Here is a 22555-nt window from a genome sequence, read left to right on the forward strand (position 1 = left end):
CCGGCCGCGGGTTATACACGCCCGAGACTCTTCGACACTTTAACGTCGAGCGAACAGCGAGTTGCTGCGTGTGCCTCTATGGTACGAGTTTGTTTCTCATATCGATTGTTTTCTTCTTTTTTTCTTTCAATCGAGTTTACCGTCGGTTTTGTTAGAAAGAGAGAGAGAGAGAGATATTTTAGATTTTTGATTGTTTTTTTTTAACGCGTTTAGACTAAAGTGAAAAAGTGAATCGATATAGTGTATACAGAATAGTAAATTTTAGTGAGCGCGAATATTACGTGATTACGCGCGGCTGTATCCAGAAACGATCTCTCGGATCGTTTCCGCGGTACAGCTGGTCGGATCGTTAAAATCTATCCGTAAAACTTAAAAAAAAAAAAAAATTTATTTTCGCTAATCAGAACGAGTGAAGCCCATGGACGGCAGTACTGTCGCGCCAATATCCCAATAACAAGTGCGAGTGCGGCTACCCGACTGTTTCCGCTGATTCGCTGGACACTTTGGCGAACCTGCGAGTGATCTGTGATGTGCGACACGCCGAGATAGGACCGCCTTTGCCTGCAGGTGAGATTATAATTCATACTTTCGATTAATCATAATATAGTGCATAAATCGTATCAGGCGTCAATGAACTTATGTATATAGCCGCGAATAGTAGAAAGTTCCCGGTACATAACGCGGCGAATATATCCACTTAAGTCGAGAGCAAATGTACAAGCAGGTCATTTTTATTTACTCGCTGGAGAAAAACACAGCCAAGTATCCGTCGAACGACGCAGCGGCTGTAATTTAACGTCCGCGATGGGTGCAGTATACGCACCGCGAACTCGTTGCGTTATACGCTGTACAGTCGTCGTAATTATAAAATTGCCGCAACTCGAAACGAGCTCCTTAGAATATATCATTCTATGCTTCCTTTAGCTCTAGATTATATCGATGTATGCGGAGTCGCGACGAATGACTTTTTTTACTCTCATTCAATGATGAAACAGCTCCTCGCGCTCGATGCTTCGATTCAAATTACCCGCGGAATTTATGACCGTCTAGCGAGGAATGCCCATACCTATATATCGTCGCCTACGAGTAGAAGAAAAAAAAAAAAAAAAATTGAAATAAAATCGAAACGCACACCAGCATCGACTATAGATCACCTGCAGCATAGCGTGGCTCTGCTCGGTGACTGGTGAAAAATAACTCAATAGTCAATATAATTACAGCCTTCGCTGACCGCACAGGCTCGCGACTCGAGAGACGCTCGACTTTAAGGACTCGCGGCAGCCACTTTCTCGCGCGTATAACGGAAAGCGCAGCAGCAACAGCAGCAGCTGCCGTCGATGATTAGCGCACTCGAGGTGGCTTACGTAAAATTTTTCACTCGCCGATCGGCGGAGTTCCAAAGGACGTATGGCGAAAATCACTCGATGGAAATTAATTTCACGAAAGCGAGAGAGCCTTAAGGGAGGAGCGAAAGGCAAGAACTTTCGAGCGACCTCGAGTTCGTTTAATTCGCGAGAGCGCTTGTGTCCTTGAATTTTATAGAAAATTTTATGCACACGCGGCAATTTTTGCCAAAGGAGAGCGCGAAAGTGGTACATTAGCATTTTTTTTTGGAATCGAGATGTATCTTCCGTGTTTACCGGATGGAATAGAGTGCATAAACGCGAGCCATATGTCGTCGGACTTTCACGTCATTAGTATATATTATACACGATGATTATTAGTCATCGTTGGAAGGTTATTTATTACACTTAATTGAAAACTCGGTTTCTCGTATATTACACAGCGACTTCGCTCCGATGGAATAATGCTATACCATCCACGAGAGAAAGAGAGAGAGAAAGAAAAAAAAAATTACCGTGTCATTAGTAAATTCGAAAATCCTTATATTTTTTGTCCCTATAAGAAAGGAAACTTCCGTCGATGTATACCGTATCTTCGCCGCGTGATATGTACAATTTACTTTATATAAGCAGCGCTCGGCGCACTAATTTAGTGGATCACGCATTTTTACGCTTTGATGAATACTATAACTTTTCTCCTCTCCCGAGCGAAAGTAAAGCCGTTCAACTGGCTCGCGGCTGCGTCGTCGCGTTTGACTAAATAGCGTCGTGTTTTTAACCGGACTACATTAAATTTTTTCTTCATACCGACGCGTATAATTGGATATCGATGCTCCGGGGAAATGTTTGTTTTTTTTTTGTAATAAAGTGTAAATTTTGCAATTACACTGCAGGCGTAGAAAATTCAATGCATTGTATCGTAAAAAATGTCTGTTTTCGTTTCAGAATGGAGCTGAAATGCCTAAAATGGGTGCTGTTCCTGCTATGCTTGTTAATCGTCGCAACGGAAGGACTTCAAGGTTCCGCGTTAAAAGTGAGCATATACCAATTACAATATTTTTATTATCCCCATTTATTTAACGTTACAACTATATAAATTCTCGAAATTTTCGTAATAGATTGCAGCCAGTAGTGCATACGTACGTGTTTGACGATAATTGGCCTATCGTCGGCATAATTGCTCTTTGTCTGTCGGGGATATTGCTTCCGAGCTCATCGAGTGTTTCTCGACTCTCCTATTTTCAGACGCTAATTTATGCTTCTCTTTTACCATATCCGAGTCCAATAAATTTCCTAATCGACGCAGAGTGACCTCTCGATTTTTCGATATAATTAGCTACTCTCTTTTATTTAAATTAATTTCGTGAAATATAATATGTATATAAATGGCTATATATTCGGATATAGGAACTTTTCGACGATTTTTCTCACGTGCCGCGGGTCGTTCCAAAAATTCAAAAGCTGGTTTGAGAGAAGTGAGAGCTGCTCGACGTGGAATCGAGAGAAAGAAAAAAAAAGGCTTTTTGCAACTCGTAATCCGACATTCTAGGCTACACACCACAGTATATAGTATAGCCGTGTGTTTCGCAAATATATATATCGTTCATTTTATCCTTTGTGCGACTCGATGGCATATTATATTTATAAATCGATCATTCTCACGACTGTTATTTTTTGCTTCTCGATTCCTCGATACGATTTTTATGTAAGCGCGTGCACCGAATTTGCATATGCGTATAGTCGAGAGGAGAGTTTATCTAAATAGTCTATCGCACATACACACAGCCTATAACTGGATGACCTCGAATGTAGCTCTAGAAAGTTTGAGAGGAGTTTTCAAAATATGTATCCTTCGCATCAATTCGCATCGTCGTCGTGCGTCTTTACAGCATATACACAGAGAAATGCTGATTTCTCACATACACACACACAGACTCGAGGTCGGTTATATGGATCAATTGCCGATGGAATGTTACCCGCTTCGAGTTTCCTCTCTCATAGCTCAGCGGATTTCGTAACACGCATATAAATTCCCTCGAACACAGCTCTCTCTCTCTCTCTCTCTCTCTCTCTCTCCCTTTCTTTCCATTTATTTGACGGCTTGGCGAATTTGCACCGGAAGCGCCGTTATGATTTGTAGAAATGCATAGAACAGTCCCAGATGCAAAGTTCACGCGGAGCAGTTCCAAACAAAAGCGGCCGACTTTCCCGCCGTGACACAGTATAGTAGCTTCCAGTCCTACCGGTAGCTTCTTTATATAGACCGAAGCGTTTATGTATCCGTGGTAACAGGTGGCAAAAAGTCGCGGATTTTCGAGCTATGACAGCTAATGACTGTCGCGCTGGCGGTTACATCACACACGAGGCGGGACCGGTTCGGCTCGAGCGATTCCTTTAATCGTGCGAGTGTGTGCCTTGGTCGGAAAAATTGCCGCGTGGAAAGCCACTTCGCGCGCGCGTGTGTGTGTGTGTGTGTTGCGGTATGGTCTAGCTGTGCGTGACTGCATCACTGAGGGTAATTGAGGGGGACTGTGCGCTATTGCTGCTGCAGTAGCGGGTATACCGATCAGCCGAGAAATCGTTTCCCTAAACGTCGCTTTCCGATGTAATTTATGATTTTCAATCTCGAAATTTCGCTCTACGCGGATGCTGTCGCTTTCGTCATGTTTTCCGTGTGCGTCGCGGGATATTGATGGGACGCAGTGTAATGACGATGCACTGGTAATTAATGAGTTTCGAGCTGCGCAATAAAAGCTCGTATGTATATCGCAAACACTTACCGAGAGTTTTCTCTCAGAGAGAGAGAGAGAGAGAGAGAGAGAGCTTCGATCAAAGTTCGCGTTTGAGGACGTGTTTTATTTATGCATATTTTCTCTTCGCGCGATGTGTCTTAATTAACTTCTCGCTGCAGCCGCGCGTCTGAGTAAAAACCGATTTTTTCCGAAAAAGATCGTTAGCGGTAATCAACTCTAAATTAAGGACAGAGTCGTACATAGGAAAAACTACGCGACGCGCGTGTGCTATTCGCGAGTAGATATTTGCGCAAGAAAAATGCAAATCTGGTTTTCCGACGCAGAGAGTGAAAGTCCCGCGCCATAAATGTCCTGTATGAATAAGAATTTTCTAATTATTTTTACCCGCGCTTAAACGTATCGAAATCAATGTATAAAAAAGCTCGCGCTATTTTACGTAACACACACACACACACAAGTTTGTTCTTAACCAGCAATGCGAGTAAGCAACAATTATTTAACGCTCCGAAAGCTGCCCGTTAACGATCATAGAAACTTGGTAAATCTCAGCCGAGCGGATAAATAAATTATGGATTTCGATCAAGAGGTTCGCGCGACTGCATCGAGTCGCGTACACTCCGTGAATTAGCTTGTCTTCTTGGGAAATCCCTCGGAGTTACGAGGTCTGCGCAGGAGCTTTTACGAGCGTTTAAATTTAACGTCACTCCGGCGCACACGAGAGTCTCTCTTTCTCCGCGAAGAAAAACAATTTACGTAATCAAGTGCACATATAATATATAACACACCCTCTCGCCGATCTTCCCCTCTCGTATAACAATAATCACCCCGTTATCCATTAGAGACAATATACCCAGCCATACAGAGCGTAAATCCCGGCAGAAAGTATGTATTGCGGCACACGCCGTTCCCGCCGCAACTAGAAAATCTATTTGCGCGCGCGCGCGCGCGAGCGCTCATGAGCGCGAGGCAAAGTGTGCAGCTAGCTCGCGATAGTAAGTATAGTAGCGGATATCGCTCTCACTCCGTATAGCAGCAGTAGTGCCGTGTGTTATGCAGATACCGAACCTTGGCTTGTCCGCTATTATGTGCGCCGGCGTTGCAGCTCTCGTATAGGGTATACGTAGCCTATGTAGCTTATAACGTAATGTGTAACACCCGCCGACTAGTCTCGCTCTCTGAAGCGTACTTTTACTTTCGATATCGGCATTGAGGTAAAACGCATTGCAGGACACAGCGAGAATAAATCCAACCGATTTTTCCTCCCCTTAGAGCTTTTTTATTGTACACTACTGGGAAATCGTATTATATATAGCCGTGCGGTGTTTACACATATAGACATCCTCGTGCGGTCTCTCGGCGGCACAAAGGGCAGTTTCTCAAAAATCCGGCAACCGACATGCGCTGCGGTACCTGCAGCAGCCGTGTGTGTACGATTACGAAGTGAGAGGGACCGCAAACCGGTCGTCCGCCACACTTATACACCTATACACACGCTATACAGTCCAGCTTTACAGATCCGCTTGCAATGTTTTAAATTTCGGCTCTCTTTTTCGATCTCTCTCTCTCTCTCTCTCTCTCGGCGGGCTGCCCTCACGTGATAATGAAGGAGGATAAACGTATAAAAGGAACGACGCCGGGTCACCTTGCAGTCGAGAGGAAAGTTTACAGCCAAGGAATAAAGAGAAATCTTCTCTACCTGTGTATCTCCCTTCCTTTCTCTCTCTCTCTCTCTCTCTCCCTTCTGAAGGATGTGGACGACGACGACGGCGACGACGGCGTCGCGCGCGGCACAAGTAAAACACAAAATACACTATTAAGCGAGAGAAAGAGAACCGACGGTTTTGTAAGAAACAGCCTCTGCGTTTCCTCGGGCGCCACGTCGCTCTCCTTTCGAAATTCAGACGAATGCACGCGAACGAGCAGTCGAGGATGTAGATGTATGTGTGTGTATAGCTCGGCGATAATTCGCGCGCGGGAGAGATAAATTAGGTGGATTTTTGCGCGAGAGCGATTTCTTTGTCGCCGCAGATCGTATAGTTGCGCAATGGGATCTAGCTCGAAATACATAATCTCGCTGCTTTAAATTATATGTATCTATCCATAAGCTCTCATTACCCAATTCCTATAAACGTGGATAAATATTCCGTGCATACACGAGGATTGCGAAATGTATTCCCAGTTCCCAGCACCTCTTCGATCGCCGCGCACTGACCATATCTCTCCCCGACGTGTATAATGTATCCTTGACGATGGAAATCAACGCGAATCCAAGACATTCTTCGCGCTTCGACGCTTTCGCGGAGAAAAAACGACGTAGGAAAGCTCGCACGTAACATTTTCCCGCTTTACCTTGTTCCAGAGAGGTGAGAAGAAAAACGAAGAAGTATCGCGAACTCGTGGTTCGACTCGACGTGGCTCGAGATTTGCAACCTCTACGAGCGCGCCTGCGGAACCGAAAGTCGAAGTCGCCAGTGCCAAACGCGAGTACAAGCCGCGCAATCGTGATCCTTCGAGATTCTCCTCTCGCAAGCTAGCTTCGAAGGCCCAGCAGTCCGAGGTGAAGAAGTCAGCTGCTGACGACAGTAGCGTCAGCAGTACTCAAGGCAAGGCATACCTACCGGAGCCCTCGACTGACTTTCGAAGAACCGGAAGGGTTCTGAAGGACAAAGACAATGTGCAGAACATCGAGCCGCCGAAGGTTGACTCTGGCAGATCAACAGGTCGAAGAGGACCGTCCAGATTTAGCAGGGATAGGTCGAAGGCGAAGAGCGAGGCGAAGGAGGAGAGCAATGCTGGACCCTCGGTTTTTCAAAGCCAAACGGAGAATACCAGGTCGAGAACCGGCAGGAAGATCCAGAGCAACACGGTGCTGACCGGTAGGCAGTTGAAGAGCAGCGTCCCCTCGAGCTCGAGGTACTCACGAGTTGACTCGAGCGACAAGTCCGAGTTGAAGCCGGCGGAGAGCATGCAGAGGAGCAGCCGGAGAAGCTTCAACACAAAACCTGAACCGGAAGACAACCGTCAGGCTGCTTCTCGTCTGAGGTACGACATCGCTGCCTCGGGCTCCGAGAGCGTCCGCATCAACATCCCTCTGAGCTTCCCGGTTGACTCGGAGTCAACCACGTCAACCGAGTCGTCCAGACGACCGATCGGTTCACGTTACAAGCTGCGCGGTAGGCAGGAAGCTTCCAACGACCACAAACCTGAAGTGGAGATCAACACCGCCAGCAATCGAGGTATCTCCAGGAGATTCGAGGGCAGCCCGAGCAGCACGACGACCGAGGCAGCCACTTCTCGCGCTCGAGGCAGGAACAGCTACTCGAGCAGAAAGAGCAACACCGTGACGGTCGAGATCGGCTCCACGACGACCGCAGCCCCGGACCAGAGGCGAAGGAGCTTCAACGGCAAGTCAACGCCTAGAGGTTTCGAAGCTACCAGGGCACAACCTAACAAGCTAGCGGAGGCACAGAGTTTGGAAAACAAGAGATCGAACCGACCCAGAGGTCGGTACAAAGTGGAATCGAGTAGTCCCAACACCTTGGTTCCAGTTAGCAGTACTGTGACACCGAATATCGAGGTGGAGCTGACAGCAGCGCCACCAACTCAACCGCCCGTTACGAGTACGACGGGGAAGACTTCAAGAATGCCATTGCAGAGCGTGACGTTCGTCGCGCCGCCAACGTCCGATGCACAAATCACCAAGAGACAGAATAACTTTGGGAACAGACCTGGTGGTCAGGGCAGAAGAGGCTCAAAGGAGGACTTCTTCAACCACGGGCTGGGATTTAGGGGGAGAAGACCACCTGGGCCGAATGACGGTACGATCGCGACTCTTATTTATTCTTCTCTAGCTCCAAGAGATTTCGCAAACTTATGATAATAATAACCCCTACAGCGCCAACAGTGCCACCACCGATCACGACAACTACATCAGCTCCAGCCACAACAGCTGCACCTCCGGCCGACAGTACTGGCCGGGGTAATCCAGGCTGGACTCTGAGACGTCGTCCTGGTCACTGGCACGATGGCAATCCACCAGGTAATCCGGGCGATCCTACGGCTCCCGTTGATCAGGGAACGAGCACGGCGAGTTCTGGAACTACGCCGAAAGGGGCTAGAAGGGGCAACAAAACTTTCGTCCAGGGCGGAAACGGAAATCAGCAGATCAGCGAAGACGACAACTATCCGCCCGACTTCAAAGCTAGACTTGCGCTACTGGTGAGTTACCTCGTTAAACTAGCGGCGATTCGCTTGAATTGAAGCGATTTATAACACACATATACACTTTATTTACCGATAAATAAAAATCATAATCACACGCAGAGCACTGGACTCGATCGAATTTTACCTTTGCAACATAGTGAAGTTGTATTTTTATCTGTATCCTTGTAGATCCAGCAAAAAGGGGCTGGGCAAACGAGAGGGCCGTTAGAGGTAAGTTCGGAAGTTTTCGAAAACCTTGCTTAATCTCGTTTCCAATTTTCCTCTACTATGGACTAATCGACATAAGGGTTGACAGTGTAATTTTAAATACTTTTCTTTCCACTACTACTATCTCGCTCTCGCTAACGAGTTTTCCGCTCGCGGGTTCATGAGACACTAATAAAATGACTACTTAACGATGACGCCAGCTTTGATGCTCGCATCCTTCAGGCCGTTGTATGTCCATTCGAGAGAGCAACTTGGTAAAATTGATATTTTTGTTTCGCGCTGAGACGGCAAAATACGTTTTTTTTTCCAATTCCTTGATCGTAATTTCGGAAATTTTATCGAGGAAGTAAACGCGCTCCGAATCAATCGACGCGGTATATTACTTTGTCGTAATCAAGAAAGGCCTGAGAAGCAAAGGTAGTATGAACTTATATTTTCTCGACTCAAATCTGTCTCTCACATTTCACACTACACTGTAAAATCGCTCAACAAGAATTATAGCTCCCGTATAAAATGATGCTTTATTTAGGAGCAGCGATCGCAAAGCAGCTCGAATGTGATCGATGCAGCGAGTACCGATCTCGATCTCGCAGCCTCTGATAATGCGTACAAAGTCGTTGTTGCCCAATCAGCCTACCCTGTCGAGGAGCAAGTAAGAGAAAAAAAAGGAGAAATAAAAAAAAACTTTTTAAATTCATCGCTTTTTGTGTTGAGAATTCAGTGTGTAGATAAAAAAAAATCGCTCTCCATTACATCATTGATTGTTGTTTTCTCGATCGCTATACCTCTGTACAAAAAATCCATCATATTCTCGACGAAAAAAATCGTTGTGTCATAATATAATCAGCATAGCAGTCAAGCATCTTAAGCATATATCAAAGGCCATCAAAAGTAAAAGCCAATCGATCAAAAAATATGTGTAAAATCAACCGATTAGTGTATTTCTGCATGCTCACGCATACAAAGCTGTGTCTGTCTATCTCTCAAAAAGCACTATACTGCAAGGAATGCAAAAAAGCATCACACATCTATCATCACGCTTTTACATATATACCAGATATGTCCTTAACGCCATTAAAGACTGGCCACCGCGGACATTGTCGCTTCTCTACATCCATACGTTTTTTTTGGTAAAAGCCTTTAATAACAAACCATAAATCGTCTATTCCAACGACTCGACGACGTGTTCTGCTCAAACGACTCGCTTAAAAACATTTCGCTCTCGGCGCACGCGTATTTCCGTCCGGCGGTCGATTTTAAACACATACACTTTAGCCATCGTTATCCAACCCATATAGTCCGCCCCTGGGATATAAGGAAAAGGCGGCTGCAGACAGAGACAGCGGAAAAGTTAAAATTACACGTGTGTGTGTCTTTTGCGTTCGCAAACCGGTTGGCCGTTCACTCTTGATTTCGTGTTCCTCGCCGCACTACACTGGACGCGTTCTATATAGATATATACAATACCTACGGGAGAAAGTAAGCGCGCCGTATGGTCATGCACTGGCTATCTGTGTGTGTGTGTGTGTGTGTGTGTTTGTGTGTCCGTATCACGCTTATACCCATAGGCGTGGTACCTACGCTCGACGTTAAATCGGAGCCCATACGGCTGTCCCTCTCTCTCTCTCTCTCCGGTGGTGTATTATCATCGAGAGATCGGGAGATTCCGCGAACGATTGTGTGTGTATTGTAAAGTCAATTATTTTTTTGGTACAGACCGTCTGTGTGCACGTGTGTATGTGGCATACATATAAGCAATTTCTCACTCGCAATCCGAACGAAATTGCGAATGAAAGGTTGGTTGTGTGATGAAGATAAAAAAATAATCAAGTCCGATCCGCGTTCTTACAAACGATCGCTAATTGAACTTTCAGTTTCTGTCGACTGCAGTGAATACGTGGCTCGAGCGCGTTAGGCAGCGCCTTGTCTCATGGACCGCTGCTCTTCTGCGCTTCGTCGGTTCTCTCTTCGTTCCCAGTGACTTGAGATACCCGTAGAACAAAAAAAAACAAAAAACTAATCATCGAAAAGAGACAATATAACACGACTATTTTAAGTGCGGGGAAAACAGCACACGAACTCTCGAATCCATGAAATTAAACGCGGGCTATTCATTCCTTATAGAGGTAGAAACAAAAAAATAATGTACATATATATGCATCGATATCACGAATAGACTATAAATATATATATATATTGTATACACGTTGAACAGCGTACATGTTTCGTGAAAAAAAAAACATATAGATCGTGAAGCGATTGTGCATATAGTCTCGAGAGAAAGTGAATATAAATATCTATAAGATAATGTATAACGAGTCAGGAAGCACTAACAAAAATATACATTTATAAAACTTCATCACTCTTTCTCTTAAAAAAAATTCTTCTCTTCTTCTACTTTTTCTACTTCTGCCGCCGCATACATGTCTGTGCTTCGGGATATTCATGGTCGCAAGCTGTATAAACTGGCAAAAGCAAAGCAAAGCAAACCAAGGTGTGGCTATATATAAATAAACAAACGTTTTGATGAGCAAACGATAAAAAAAAAAAATTGGGATGACGGTGCTTGTAAAGAGCCTCTGCGTGGGTGATTGTCCTACTGGTTAAAGAAAAAAAAAACACAAAGTATATAACAAAAACGCAACGGACGAGAGAGTCATGCTGAAGGATCACGGAATTTTCAGGCCAGCAAGATGTCGACCAGCGAGCTTTTCGCGGCCCGCTCGCGGGTGAAGCTGGAAAACGCCCGAAAACTGGTGAAACCCGAACTGAACATTGACGAGACGAGTTCGCGGCCGGTAGTCGGCGATGCCGCGGGTCAGAGCAAAGACGAGAAGCCCAGCGACGATTCGGCAGTCGACGAGGGCCAGAAGGTCTTTAAAGTCGCGAGAAAATCGAGCGCGACTATCAGAGCACCGCCGACCGAGCCCCAGAAGATCACGACCAAGTCCGACTGGAAACCCGCGACCAAGTTGAGGAAGCACTTCAAGGAAGCCCAACAGGCGAGAACCTCGAGATACAAGCAAGGAAGTAGCAGCGCTTACACGGCCAAGCCCAAGTCCTCCTCGTCGTCGACAGCGAGCGCGGTGACCAAGAAGAGTAGCGAAACGGAAAGTGAAGGGGCCGAGGACAAGAGCAAACAGAGCAGAGCGACAGGTAGGTATCAGGAGTACAAGTACAAGTTTGTCCCGAAGAACCGAGGGAGCAAACTCCGAGGGCCGACTCCCTCGCACGATGGCGTGGCCGCCGTGGTCCACGAGGAGAACTCGATCCCCAGCACCAAGTCGCCCCTGATCGAGAAGTCCCGGAAGACCTTCGCCTCGAGGAAGAGCGAGAAGAGCTCCGTTGAAGATATCAAGGCCGTGGCTCTGAAGCTGCGCAAAACCCTGGAGAGCATCGAGAAGAGCAACCAGACCCCCAGACCGCCGAGAAGATCCGACTCGCCGGAAGGCTCGACCACCTTGCTCACCACCATGAGGACCGTCAAGTCGTTCTCCTTCTCGACTCGTCTGGTTAAGGACGACGGCGAGGCGATCGCCTCCTCGACTCAGAAGATGAGCGAGGACGAGCCCACCACCCTCGCGCCGATCACCACTCAAGCGACCAGCACGAGCTTCACCGTCGCCACCCAACAGCCGACCACCACCACCTTACCGATCTCCGACGACCTGATCAACGAGATCGAGAACTCGGGAGTGTCGAGCACCACCGATAGCGGCAATGATCTACTCTCCGCTGTGAAAAGCACTCGAAGTCCCGACTACGAGCCTCCGAGCGCAGCTCTGACCAACGATACCGGTTCGCCGGTCTACGTGGTCTATCCGTCGGCAACGGAGAAACCGCTGAGCGTCGCTATCACTCCCAAGGTCTACCGATACCACGCGACCGTTAAGCCCGACGACGAATTACTCGGACAGCCTCTAGCTTTGCAGCAGTCGGTAGTGCAGGAACCGGTCATCAGTGTCAAAGTATCCAGTGGCGATGGATCGGCCGATAACTCGATCGTCCTCGATTCCAACTCCAATATCTTCAATCCGGCCCAGAGCGCGAAGATTCTGGAGACCGGTAACGCGACGATTTTGGAACAGCTCAGGAGCACCGTCGCACCCCTGCTCAGCACCCTCGGCGCCAAGTCGCCCGTTTTCCAAAGCGTTTACAAAAACACCAACAGCGCGGTAAGTAGCTTTATCATTTTTAAGTTTATACGCCGTTAGCGTTTCGCAAGGTAAATTGTGATAAAATTTGATTGAAAGTCGGGTAATTATTTAACGATCGCGTTTCGCTCTAATCGATCGACGGCCGCGTAATCGGTGAAATGAGCTTTGAATTATCGAAAGGCTAATGCGAAAAATAAAAAATGCCTGTGTACGTGCGGAGACACGCTGTTGCATAAAGTTTACTTAATATCGTTTTTACTAACGGTCGCTTTGATCGTTATGCAACAAGGATTGAAATTCGCACAGCTGTATGTGTGAAAACGAGTTTTACTTATATTTTCTAATCAACGTGAACTAATTGTGTTATAATAATTGTGAACGAGTAACATTTTTTACTGTAATTAATATAGTTCTTTTTTTGTTAATTTCTCACGAAACAGAACTCGTTGCCGAGAGTGACTCCAAGCGGTGCTCCTCCGCGATTCAGCGCGAGATACAGAGGCGCTGAACTCTTTGTAAGAAGACCAACACCTCCGACCAATTCTCTGCCATCGGTAAGATAATTTTTCTCTTGCTATTGTTCAAAATCACTTGAGTTTGCGCACCATGTATATATGCATCAATTACGACAACTATTTATTGGATTTGAAAATTTAACTAGGAGAATCTTTCTTTTCAATGTAGAACGTAAGTCATGCAAGTCGGTATTTCACACACCATAAAATTTTGGGACACAGAGTGATAATTCACAAACTTTTTGGTTCTTTAAGCATGGTTGCAAAAAACTACAAACAATCCAGAGCAGTTTGATCGAAACGCTAATGAAAAAATACGAGTATTTTATTACACAAATTTTCGCCTGTTAAGTAGTACAAAGCTCATTCGTATGCAGAGTGAAAATCGTCTGTACCATGCATAAGTACTATAAGCATAAAACGCTGATTATTTACACCCAACATTATACTTCATTTACAAGCGAAAATTTGTATGCTCACGATTCTCTGTAGAACCTACTCCCGCGATGTAAATTTTACGTTACGCACTGTATATAGCACCTGTACAGCACAAAAAAGGCACACAATCATTTTTTGATTGCAGAATGGTAAAGATGCGCTGAACATTGATGTGTCAAGTCCTGGAGAACCGAAAGTCTTAACGTATTACCAAGCTGTTGAGACTGCCAGCATTAACAACGAACAGACAGACGTACGTCACTTGTGGCAGCTCGGTAGAGCTGACCAAGTAGAGAGTACTACTAAAAACAGTTCTAACAGTGACTTGCCAAGTGTAATACCAATAACCGTAACAAATACCATTAACGACGCTGGTCCTTCACCTAGCGATAATGCCACGACTGCTCCCACGACTGACACAACAATGATCGCCACTGCTACTACTAAAACAATTGACAATATCGAAACGACACAACAACAGCCAACCGTTGAGAGCGACGAAGCTCTGATTATGACCACTGGTTCCACCACCTCGATTATGGACTCTCCCGACGCAGCGGACCTTAAGCTTGTAACCCTAGAGTCCAGCAGCACTAGTAGGCCTACCTCTACCAGCACCGAGTTGATTACAGAAGTATCGGTATCGATCGGCGACAGGGTTAATTCCATCACCGAATTTACCACTAGCTCACCGACCACCACTTCGGAGCCCAAGTCTTCCTCGGTATTAACCACGACGATGCAAACGGCCGATGGATTTTTGAGCGAAAGCTCCACAGATATGCCGACGACTTTGCCGACGTTGGTTGAAAACTCGGTCGTTACCACCGAAAGCTCGGTGGAGGCCACTACTACCTCCTCGGTGGTCGGCTCCGCAAGCACCGAGGAATCGACTTCTCAAATGATGCTCGAGAAGTTGGATTATTCGAGTACGATGCAACCCATAGTAAGTAGTTCGCCATTTGACGTTACTTTAGCCGAAAGTAATAATGAAACAACAATAGCACCTCCTGCGAAGAACGAGGTAGAGCAGGAACCTTCGAGAATTGCGAATTTGCAAATATTAGCCCAAGTTAGGGCAGGCTTTATGAACGATGTGTCCAGTACACCAATATCCACTCCAGAGTACACTACTGAAGCGATACCAGTCCTAGAATCGTCTTCGAATCCACCGACGCAAGAGATAACCGATGCTCCGTTAACGATCGAGATGAGCATCACTACTGGTACCTCGACGACCAGTCAAGCCGTAGTCGAGACTACGTCGTCGGCAAACGTAGTCGATACGACCGTGCAAAGGGTCGAGGATGATCGTGAAATGGTCACGATTCAAATGAAAGGTCTCGACGAAGAGAACGACACTACCGCTCAGAACAATACGTTGAATGTAGAAATAATGCTGTACAAGATATTGAATGAGACCGTTCCCGCAGGTACTGAAAAATTAGATCTTATGAGAGACTTGTTCAGTAATCAGGACGTCCAATCGGCTTTAGAAAAGAACCTATTGTCAGCTTTGAGCTCAAACGAGAAAATAACATCTAACAATTCTTCTTCTTCTTCATATCCTTCTTCTTTCGATAATCGTCTCATTGCCGAGTTGATGAAGATTTCGGAAAGAGTCTCGGTCGATTCGACGAGCATACCCGAATCGCCGTTAAATTCCGAGAATACGTACATGGACAATTCGCCTGATGGGCTTCCTCAGCTTTTGGGAGGTTTCTTAGATAATACCAATAGAAGCGAATCTGTGACTAATGATAATGGCACAGTAGTAGAAGCCAATAATAACGAGACTTCAGTAGTTGCTCAAATGACGAACATGCTATCCGCCACTACATTACCTTCAGTAGAAGCCACCACCACCGATTCAACCAACATTGACACGAATACCGATATAGCCACTCCCGAATCACCACAATCCACTACACAACTAGACAATGAGATACTCGAAACAACAACAATTCTTGATAACCCAGTAACTAACCCCCCGAACGTAGCGAGTAACCTAACAAACGAATTAACAAACTTGGTTGACTCACCAATCATGGCCCGCATGCTGCGAATCTTTTCTAAACTACTTCACGCAGAAAAGTCACTAAACGGCATTGTACCCGATAACGCATCCGAAACTCATGATTCAAACTCACTAACCACCTCCGATTCGACAGAACCGCTACCGATGGTCGATGATGATGTGACTAATACCACCGAACTAATAACGGATCTCTCCACTAATCCAGAGTCGACGACTCTGCCGCCCACCGAACCCCAAACTAGCGCTGGTCTTACAACACTATCTCCAACTGTTATTGCCCATTTCCAGGATACTACGCCATCAACCGCCCAAAGGACGGCAGGTACAAGCTTCAGTACACCAAGCTCTATCATCAAATCCCTATTGTCATCCAAATCCTCCTCAAGCATCGATAATACCAATCACATACCCACCGCAAATCCAAAGTCATCGTCATACCTCCCATCAACCACGGCGCAGTACCAGAGTACGGGCTACCCATCAGCTACACCCGCAACAGCAAAGTTTTCACCAGTGATACCAACGAGTTTTTACCAACCAACACAAGTACCGAGCACAACTGCCTCCAGTCGTTTCGGCAGCAGCAGACTCACACCAGCGCCCAAGTTCAGCTCTAGCAGCTCGACCACAGCTCCGCTCCGAGATTACCTGATCTACGGAATCTACCCCAACAAGACCATTGTTAGAAAGCGCCCGGAAGACAATCTCATCGATCCCAGAAACGTAGACAGCCCCTACGTGATATTTGGAATTTATCCGGATGGAAAGCTCGTCCGCAAGTTCCCTAACGGCACGGTAATACCGGACCCACCCAGCAATCCGGTAGAAGTTGTATTCTCCCTCAGTACAACTACTACCACCACCACCACTAACCGGCCCGGATCGCGCGATAACCAGATTATTAATCGGGGCATGCCTAACCAGAAGTTCGACTTGTTCTTTAATAACCGTAGTCCCGTTGATGATGGATTTACTCAGAAAGCTTTCTACGCCCCCAACAACGATGTTGACAATGCACTCGGTTACAGTGGACCCACCGGTTTTGATCTCCCAATTGGTAGTGTTGGTAGCGACACTAAAGATACGGTATATCATGCTCACTTTTCATCTTACTTCTTCTTTTTTACAACAACAAAGTACGACATTTTTCTGATGCCCATATGAATTAATAATAATGGCTTTGTGACCTTGTTTTACGTATTAATTTCGATCGGTTTAACAATTTATCATATGGTTAAGGGAGTTCTAACAATATACATTTTTACAAAAAAAAAAAAAAAAAAGAAAACAAAATTCCCGTGTGATCTTGTACATATATTCCCGTGTGATCTTGTCTGGGTGCGACAGGCTTGTCAATTTTTTTTCCACCTATACAGAACTTCCTTAAATATCGTTCATAAAATACAAACAATGTCTTACTTTGGTTTACAAAAATCTATTTCTTCACTAGAAATCTCTACTGTAAGTTGTTTCATTCTTGCTTTAGTTTTATTTATTATATTTATAATATGTGTGTACATAATATCTATTAATTTTAAACATAAGAAGTTCCGAAATGTTAAAATATAATACAAGGAAATCCTTACCGCCATAAGAAATAATTTGCGAATGAAAACTCAGGAATAGGTAAGGATTTCCTTCATGTGACTTATACTTTAACTAATATTAACATTACGATAATATAAAAATGCTTGTACGAGTAATGTCACTTTTTGTACATATAGTTCCTTTTTTTCAATTTTTATTTTTTATTCTTAAGGGTTTCAAAAAATCAAACGAAAATATAGATGTTTGGATTTGATTCGCTGTACATATATTGAATTTACAATACATAGTATTACGCACATTAGGTAATCTTTTAGTTCGAGGGAGAAAGCACTGCTTAGTGGCTTACCTTTAGTGACTTTAGCTTCACAAGTTTTGTTTATCAAAATTTTCAGAAGTGTGTACATATTTTAGAGTAGAAAAAAAAGCACGAAATGCATTAGTTTGCAAAAATTATATTTTTCAAACTCATAGAGCCTCTTTTCCTTTCTAATCGGACGTTCTTCTCTAATCTTCTTGGTCGGAGAAGAGAAAACGCTCCAAACGAATGACAAAATCGTATCTCGATTTCGCAGATTTTACCAGCTGAAGGTGTCGTAGTAAATGGTAATCGATCGAATGGTCGCATTATTCTTGACCGTGAGAGGAACGAAGCTACGAAGACGAATCAAGACGCCGGTCAGCGAAACTCTGTGTTTATAGGACAGGTATATTGAAAGTACTCTGATTGTACTTTTTGGTACAAAAACATCATATAAGTGTTGTCGAAAGAAAAACAAATATCGTTAAAGAAAACTTGTAATAATTTAAATTTTCTCTTTTAATATCATTTAAGGATAAGTTTGTTAACTATTGGACCAACGGGCAGCCTAACTCTCCACCTACTGTCCTCAGTGTCAATATTAAATCAACCGCCGTAAGTTACCGATGATCTTTTTAACATGTTTGTTTTTTCTTTCAGTTACACAATTAAAAATTAAAATATTAAATCATTAATCGTTCGGACGTTTTGACGCAGACTGCCGCTAACGAAGGTCCTCTATCAGTACCCGCTCGACCTCTCAACTTGGACATACTGCCGAACAAATCGTCCGGAAAAAGCGTAACGGCCCCTCCTGGTTTCCCATGGAAGGATGCTCTGGAACAAATTTTCGGCATCACAACCACTCCTGGAACTCCCATCACCGCCTCGGTGGCTTCGAACACTATAGTAAGTTTCAACGCTAATTGTATTCACGAGACTTCACCACCATTTATTGGATAATTTTTTCTCAAAGGATGATTCTACCGGTGAAAACGCTGCCATTTCCGCGAGTCCGATAAACAATCTCGTGGAAATCTTCAGCCCAGTCTCGAGTACCATAGAGTCTTTGATAAACACTCCGACGAAACCTACGACTCTACCGCCGGAAACCACGACTATGACAACTACTCCTACGCCGATTCCAGTGTTCTCATCGACCACCGAAAAGCCACTCACGATGAATCCGAACGCCTTCGGTACGACGTTCGACGATCTTGCTTTCTTGAACGCATTGGTAAGTTTATAATTTTTATCCTATTTTTACTCATGGACTTGTATGTTAATCGTTTCCAATATTCGTTTTTAGTTGGAAAAAACAGCTCCGAATAAGGGAACACCCAAGACGCTCACGGAAGTGGAACAGCTACTGGCGAACAAGGTAACCATATTATTTTGAAACATCTGCCAAAAAGTAAATGGAAAATCTATTCTCCAACATACAACGTGCGCGATGTGCTAAAACGGAAAGCCTCGTGTATAGCTATGTCTACAAGCGCAGGTCGTTGACCAGTTAGCGCGCGGAGAGAGATTGCACTCGGCGCGCATTCGCTTTAAATGAAGATGCGCTCGTTGTTTCTTATTTCACGCTCGAAACGCTTCCCTTATTAATCGTTTTTCTACACGCGCCAGCCGCGTTCTTTAACGTCGAGAGAAAAAGAGCAGAAAAAGTAGATTTTTCGCTTCAATCTTTAAGCCAAACTCAATCTTTACTTTTCAGATTCTATCTCTCGCCCTCGGAAGGCCCTTGACCAACGGCGGGCCGACTCGTTCTCCAAAAGCCATCCAGCCGTCCAACGCGTCGCCGAATTCCGTCGGCGGAAGCGACGACTCGAAGTTCTCGACTCCGTTGCCTACTTCCACGGCGTCGCTGCCGATAGTCATCAATTTGCACCCAACGACGACAGCCAAGCCATCGACGACCACAGCTTTCACGTGGAAACCCATCAAGACCTTCTCGAGCTACGACGATTTCACCACACCGTCAACTAGCACGACCAGCACGAGTACGACGACCACGACGCCGAAGCCTACGACCACCACGACCACTACCACTACACCTGCCCCGACTACGACCAAGACAACTACGACGACGACGACGACGACGACTCAAAGACCGACAACCAGGCAACCCGTTATTATTACCGCCAAGCCAGTGACTACCAGAAGGCCGAGGCCAAGGCCGACCACACCTCCTCCTCCCGCTGGACCTTTCGGTTAGTTACTTCTCTCTTCGCGGCTTCGTATACACCATCGTATTAAAGTCACTTACCGATCATAAAAACCGCTGTAATCGTTCCAGCCTTTGCAGTGAATTTCTTCCAATCGCTCTTCGGACGGCCCACTACGACGCCGAGGCCTGTGGTTAGAAGGCCCGCTCCAACGGCGAGAAAAATCGTTTCGACAACGCAGAGGGTGACAACGAGCAGTTACAAACCGACGGAAGTGGCCTCGAAGGCACCGAGTGTCGGACAGGCCTCGACGACCTTCTCTCCCGAAGACGATGCCAAATTCCTGGCCGCTTTGTTGGACGTTGCTCGCAACAGCAACGGTGAGCTTTACGATCGTTTATAGGCTAATAAAATAAAATTTTCGAAGGAGGTATGTAAGATCGTGATTTTTAGGTGGGGATAAGAGATCGGTGGCTTCGTCGTCGCAGCAGCAAGTCCTCAACGCCGACGACGAGGAATTCCTGAGGGCTCTGCTCAACGGAGAAGGAGCCAAGATCAAGCCCCTGTCCAGCGTCGGCGGGAACGATCAGAAAGACGCGGCTCTGCTCGCAGCCTTTCTTAAAGCTCAGGGCTTAGAACCCTCCACACCTTCTGTAAGTAGATGACTACTTCTCTCTCTCTCTCTCTCTCTCTCTCTCTCTCTCTCTCTCTCTCTCTCTCTTTCTCTCTTTCTCTTTCGAAGGATACGCGTCAAAAGATTTCGGTCGATTCTGTGCCATGTATTAAAGCAACTGTGGTATAATGTGTGCAGAACGTTGATTATAGTATATACGCATATAATCGAGCTGATCCTGAAAGCAAAATAAGCGATATAAACATTTTTACTTACACGTGTGTATAGAGTCTCGGTAAACTGACCTCGACGACTACGACGACGACGACGACGACGACGACGTTTAGGACGACGACGACACGACGAAGGCCACCTCCGGCCGCCTCGACATATCCCCCTCCGCTGTTCAGCAACTTCGGCGTACTCAGCAGTGGCAGTGGCGGTGGTTTTGGCAGTGCTGCCGGCGACGTTGCTTCCTCCTCCGGGGGTGAGGGCACGGTGCGCAGTCAAGTAGTCAACGCCGCGATTGGCATGACCCGAGCTTTCGGTCAGTTCATTGGCGCTGCCATAACGGTCAGTTCTTTTTTTTCATTTCAATTTTTTTATCTACTCATTTTTTGTATACACGAGCAAGATTTGTTTTGCTGCTGTAAATTATTATTGGTCGTGCACGCCTTGTACGTGTGTGTTTGTGTAAATGCCACAGCACTGTTTATTAACTATTGAAATTTTGTACATACTGATTATTGTGTATATATGTAAATAGAAGGAACACAGAGGACGTTGTTCGTAACTTTTGTACTATATCAGCGCATGGACAACAATCAGATTTCGAAGGTTGTGAATATTTAGGTGTAGGAGTACTTAACTCTTTTTTATATCGTACGATTAAAACAGGTTGATTATACTAACGTTGTATCTATATGAATCGTTATATTGGGGCAACAGGACCAAAGGATTAATACGCTTGGAATTAAAAGTATGCGACCTCGGCGAAATCCCTCTCATATGGTTTTAAACCTCCCTCCTGCCAACATGGTGCCGAGAAATTCGATAAACACGAGTTTTTGATTTCAGGTGTTCTGGAACAGAATATCCGGCGATATCGTCATTTTTAATTCGTGTATTTTAATTTTAGGGCGCAGCGCAGTCGTTCCAGTCATTCGTTAAAAATGGAACATCTCTATGGGGTTAGACCAGCAATTTCAAAGAGAGGATGTTACATTTGCATTGTTTGTATGCGCTTCTCGAGGGAGCGGATACACTGTACAACGTCAGTCGTCCGAGTCGAAGAAGAAGAAGAAGAAGAAGAAACATGAGAGGAGAAAGATTAAAGTCACGAATAATATTTAAAACCTGTAAACCTTATATATTACTTATACTATTTGATAGAATGTAGTTTTTTCGCACTAAAATTGTTTGCATCTAAGTTGAAAACGATCAAAAAGTTTGCAAAAAAAAAGCCATAAAATTTTCAAAACTTTTTCAGATTATACACTTTTTATACATTATACAGACGATATTATCTCCTAGATTGTAGAACGCGTTGTTGAGATAGTTACTTTCATGGTGGGATGTAATGTTGAAACGATAATATTGAGAAGAAAAAAAAAACGCTTTGCAAACGTTTCTAGGGTAAGCCTCCTCATGATGTGATTTCTAATGCGTGTACATGCTTATCGAGTGTGTTCTTACAAGAACACGCTTATGCCATGATTAAATATATTAATGTTTAAAAAAAAAGAACGAAGATCATTGTTTCAAACTGTTTTTTAGTGATGTAATAATTTAAAAATTATAAGTCAATTCGGTTATACCTCTGCAAAATCGTGCACTATTGAGTAATTCGTAAGATTTTGTTAAAAGTTTTGTTTGATTTCGCCAAGGTAAAAAACAAATATGAGGTATATGCCTATACGGGAGTACTCGTGAAACATTTGTAACGTCGAATGCGAATTATGCAGTAAATAAGTAATAATAGAACGAAAGCGTAGCACCTTTTGTTCGTCGCAAAATTTTTTCGTAATGTTGAACTTCCTCACACATTACTATAATGTCAACGATGGATAAGGATAATATTACATGATTCTGTACATCAGACTGCGTTAACTCTTAATGATACCGACGAGGAAGGAGTTTTGTTTTAATATAATATGTTTTGTACAGCATTATTTGTCTATGTTTATTTGTATTTGTAGTCTATTTGTAGCGTGATATGTTTTGTACAATAAAGTGGATTTGTGAATAGTT

At 44.8% G+C, this 22555-nt stretch overlaps 1 protein-coding gene across 1 annotated transcript; it reads left to right on the forward strand.

Annotated features, from left to right (window-relative positions):
- Nucleotides 1–22555, forward strand: LOC100123492 (mucin-2). Its single transcript, XM_031926345.1, has 20 exons — nt 1–81; nt 405–567; nt 2289–2376; nt 6456–7914; nt 7992–8314; nt 8489–8530; nt 9057–9251; nt 11182–12702; nt 13125–13238; nt 13783–16761; nt 17796–17927; nt 18056–18136; nt 18239–18430; nt 18498–18758; nt 18831–18902; nt 19242–19737; nt 19824–20072; nt 20146–20345; nt 20594–20878; nt 21444–22555. The coding sequence occupies exons 3-20, from the start codon at nt 2290–2292 to the stop codon at nt 21498–21500; spliced, it is 8745 nt and encodes a 2914-aa protein (XP_031782205.1). The 5' UTR covers nt 1–81; nt 405–567; nt 2289; the 3' UTR covers nt 21501–22555.

Source organism: Nasonia vitripennis, chromosome 3, assembly GCF_009193385.2.
Source record: "Nasonia vitripennis strain AsymCx chromosome 3, Nvit_psr_1.1, whole genome shotgun sequence".
Lineage (NCBI taxonomy): Eukaryota > Metazoa > Arthropoda > Insecta > Hymenoptera > Pteromalidae > Nasonia > Nasonia vitripennis.

Bases quoted from the DNA above. Each gene is read 5' to 3' on its own strand.
- LOC100123492 (XM_031926345.1), top strand. From the start codon at position 2,290: ATGGAGCTGAAATGCCTAAAATGGGTGCTGTTCCTGCTATGCTTGTTA. The intron at 8,315-8,488 runs GTGAGTTACCTC...GTATCCTTGTAG, and splicing joins AAGCTAGACTTGCGCTACTG to ATCCAGCAAAAAGGGGCTGG. The intron at 20,073-20,145 runs GTGAGCTTTACG...CGTGATTTTTAG, and splicing joins CGTTGCTCGCAACAGCAACG to GTGGGGATAAGAGATCGGTG.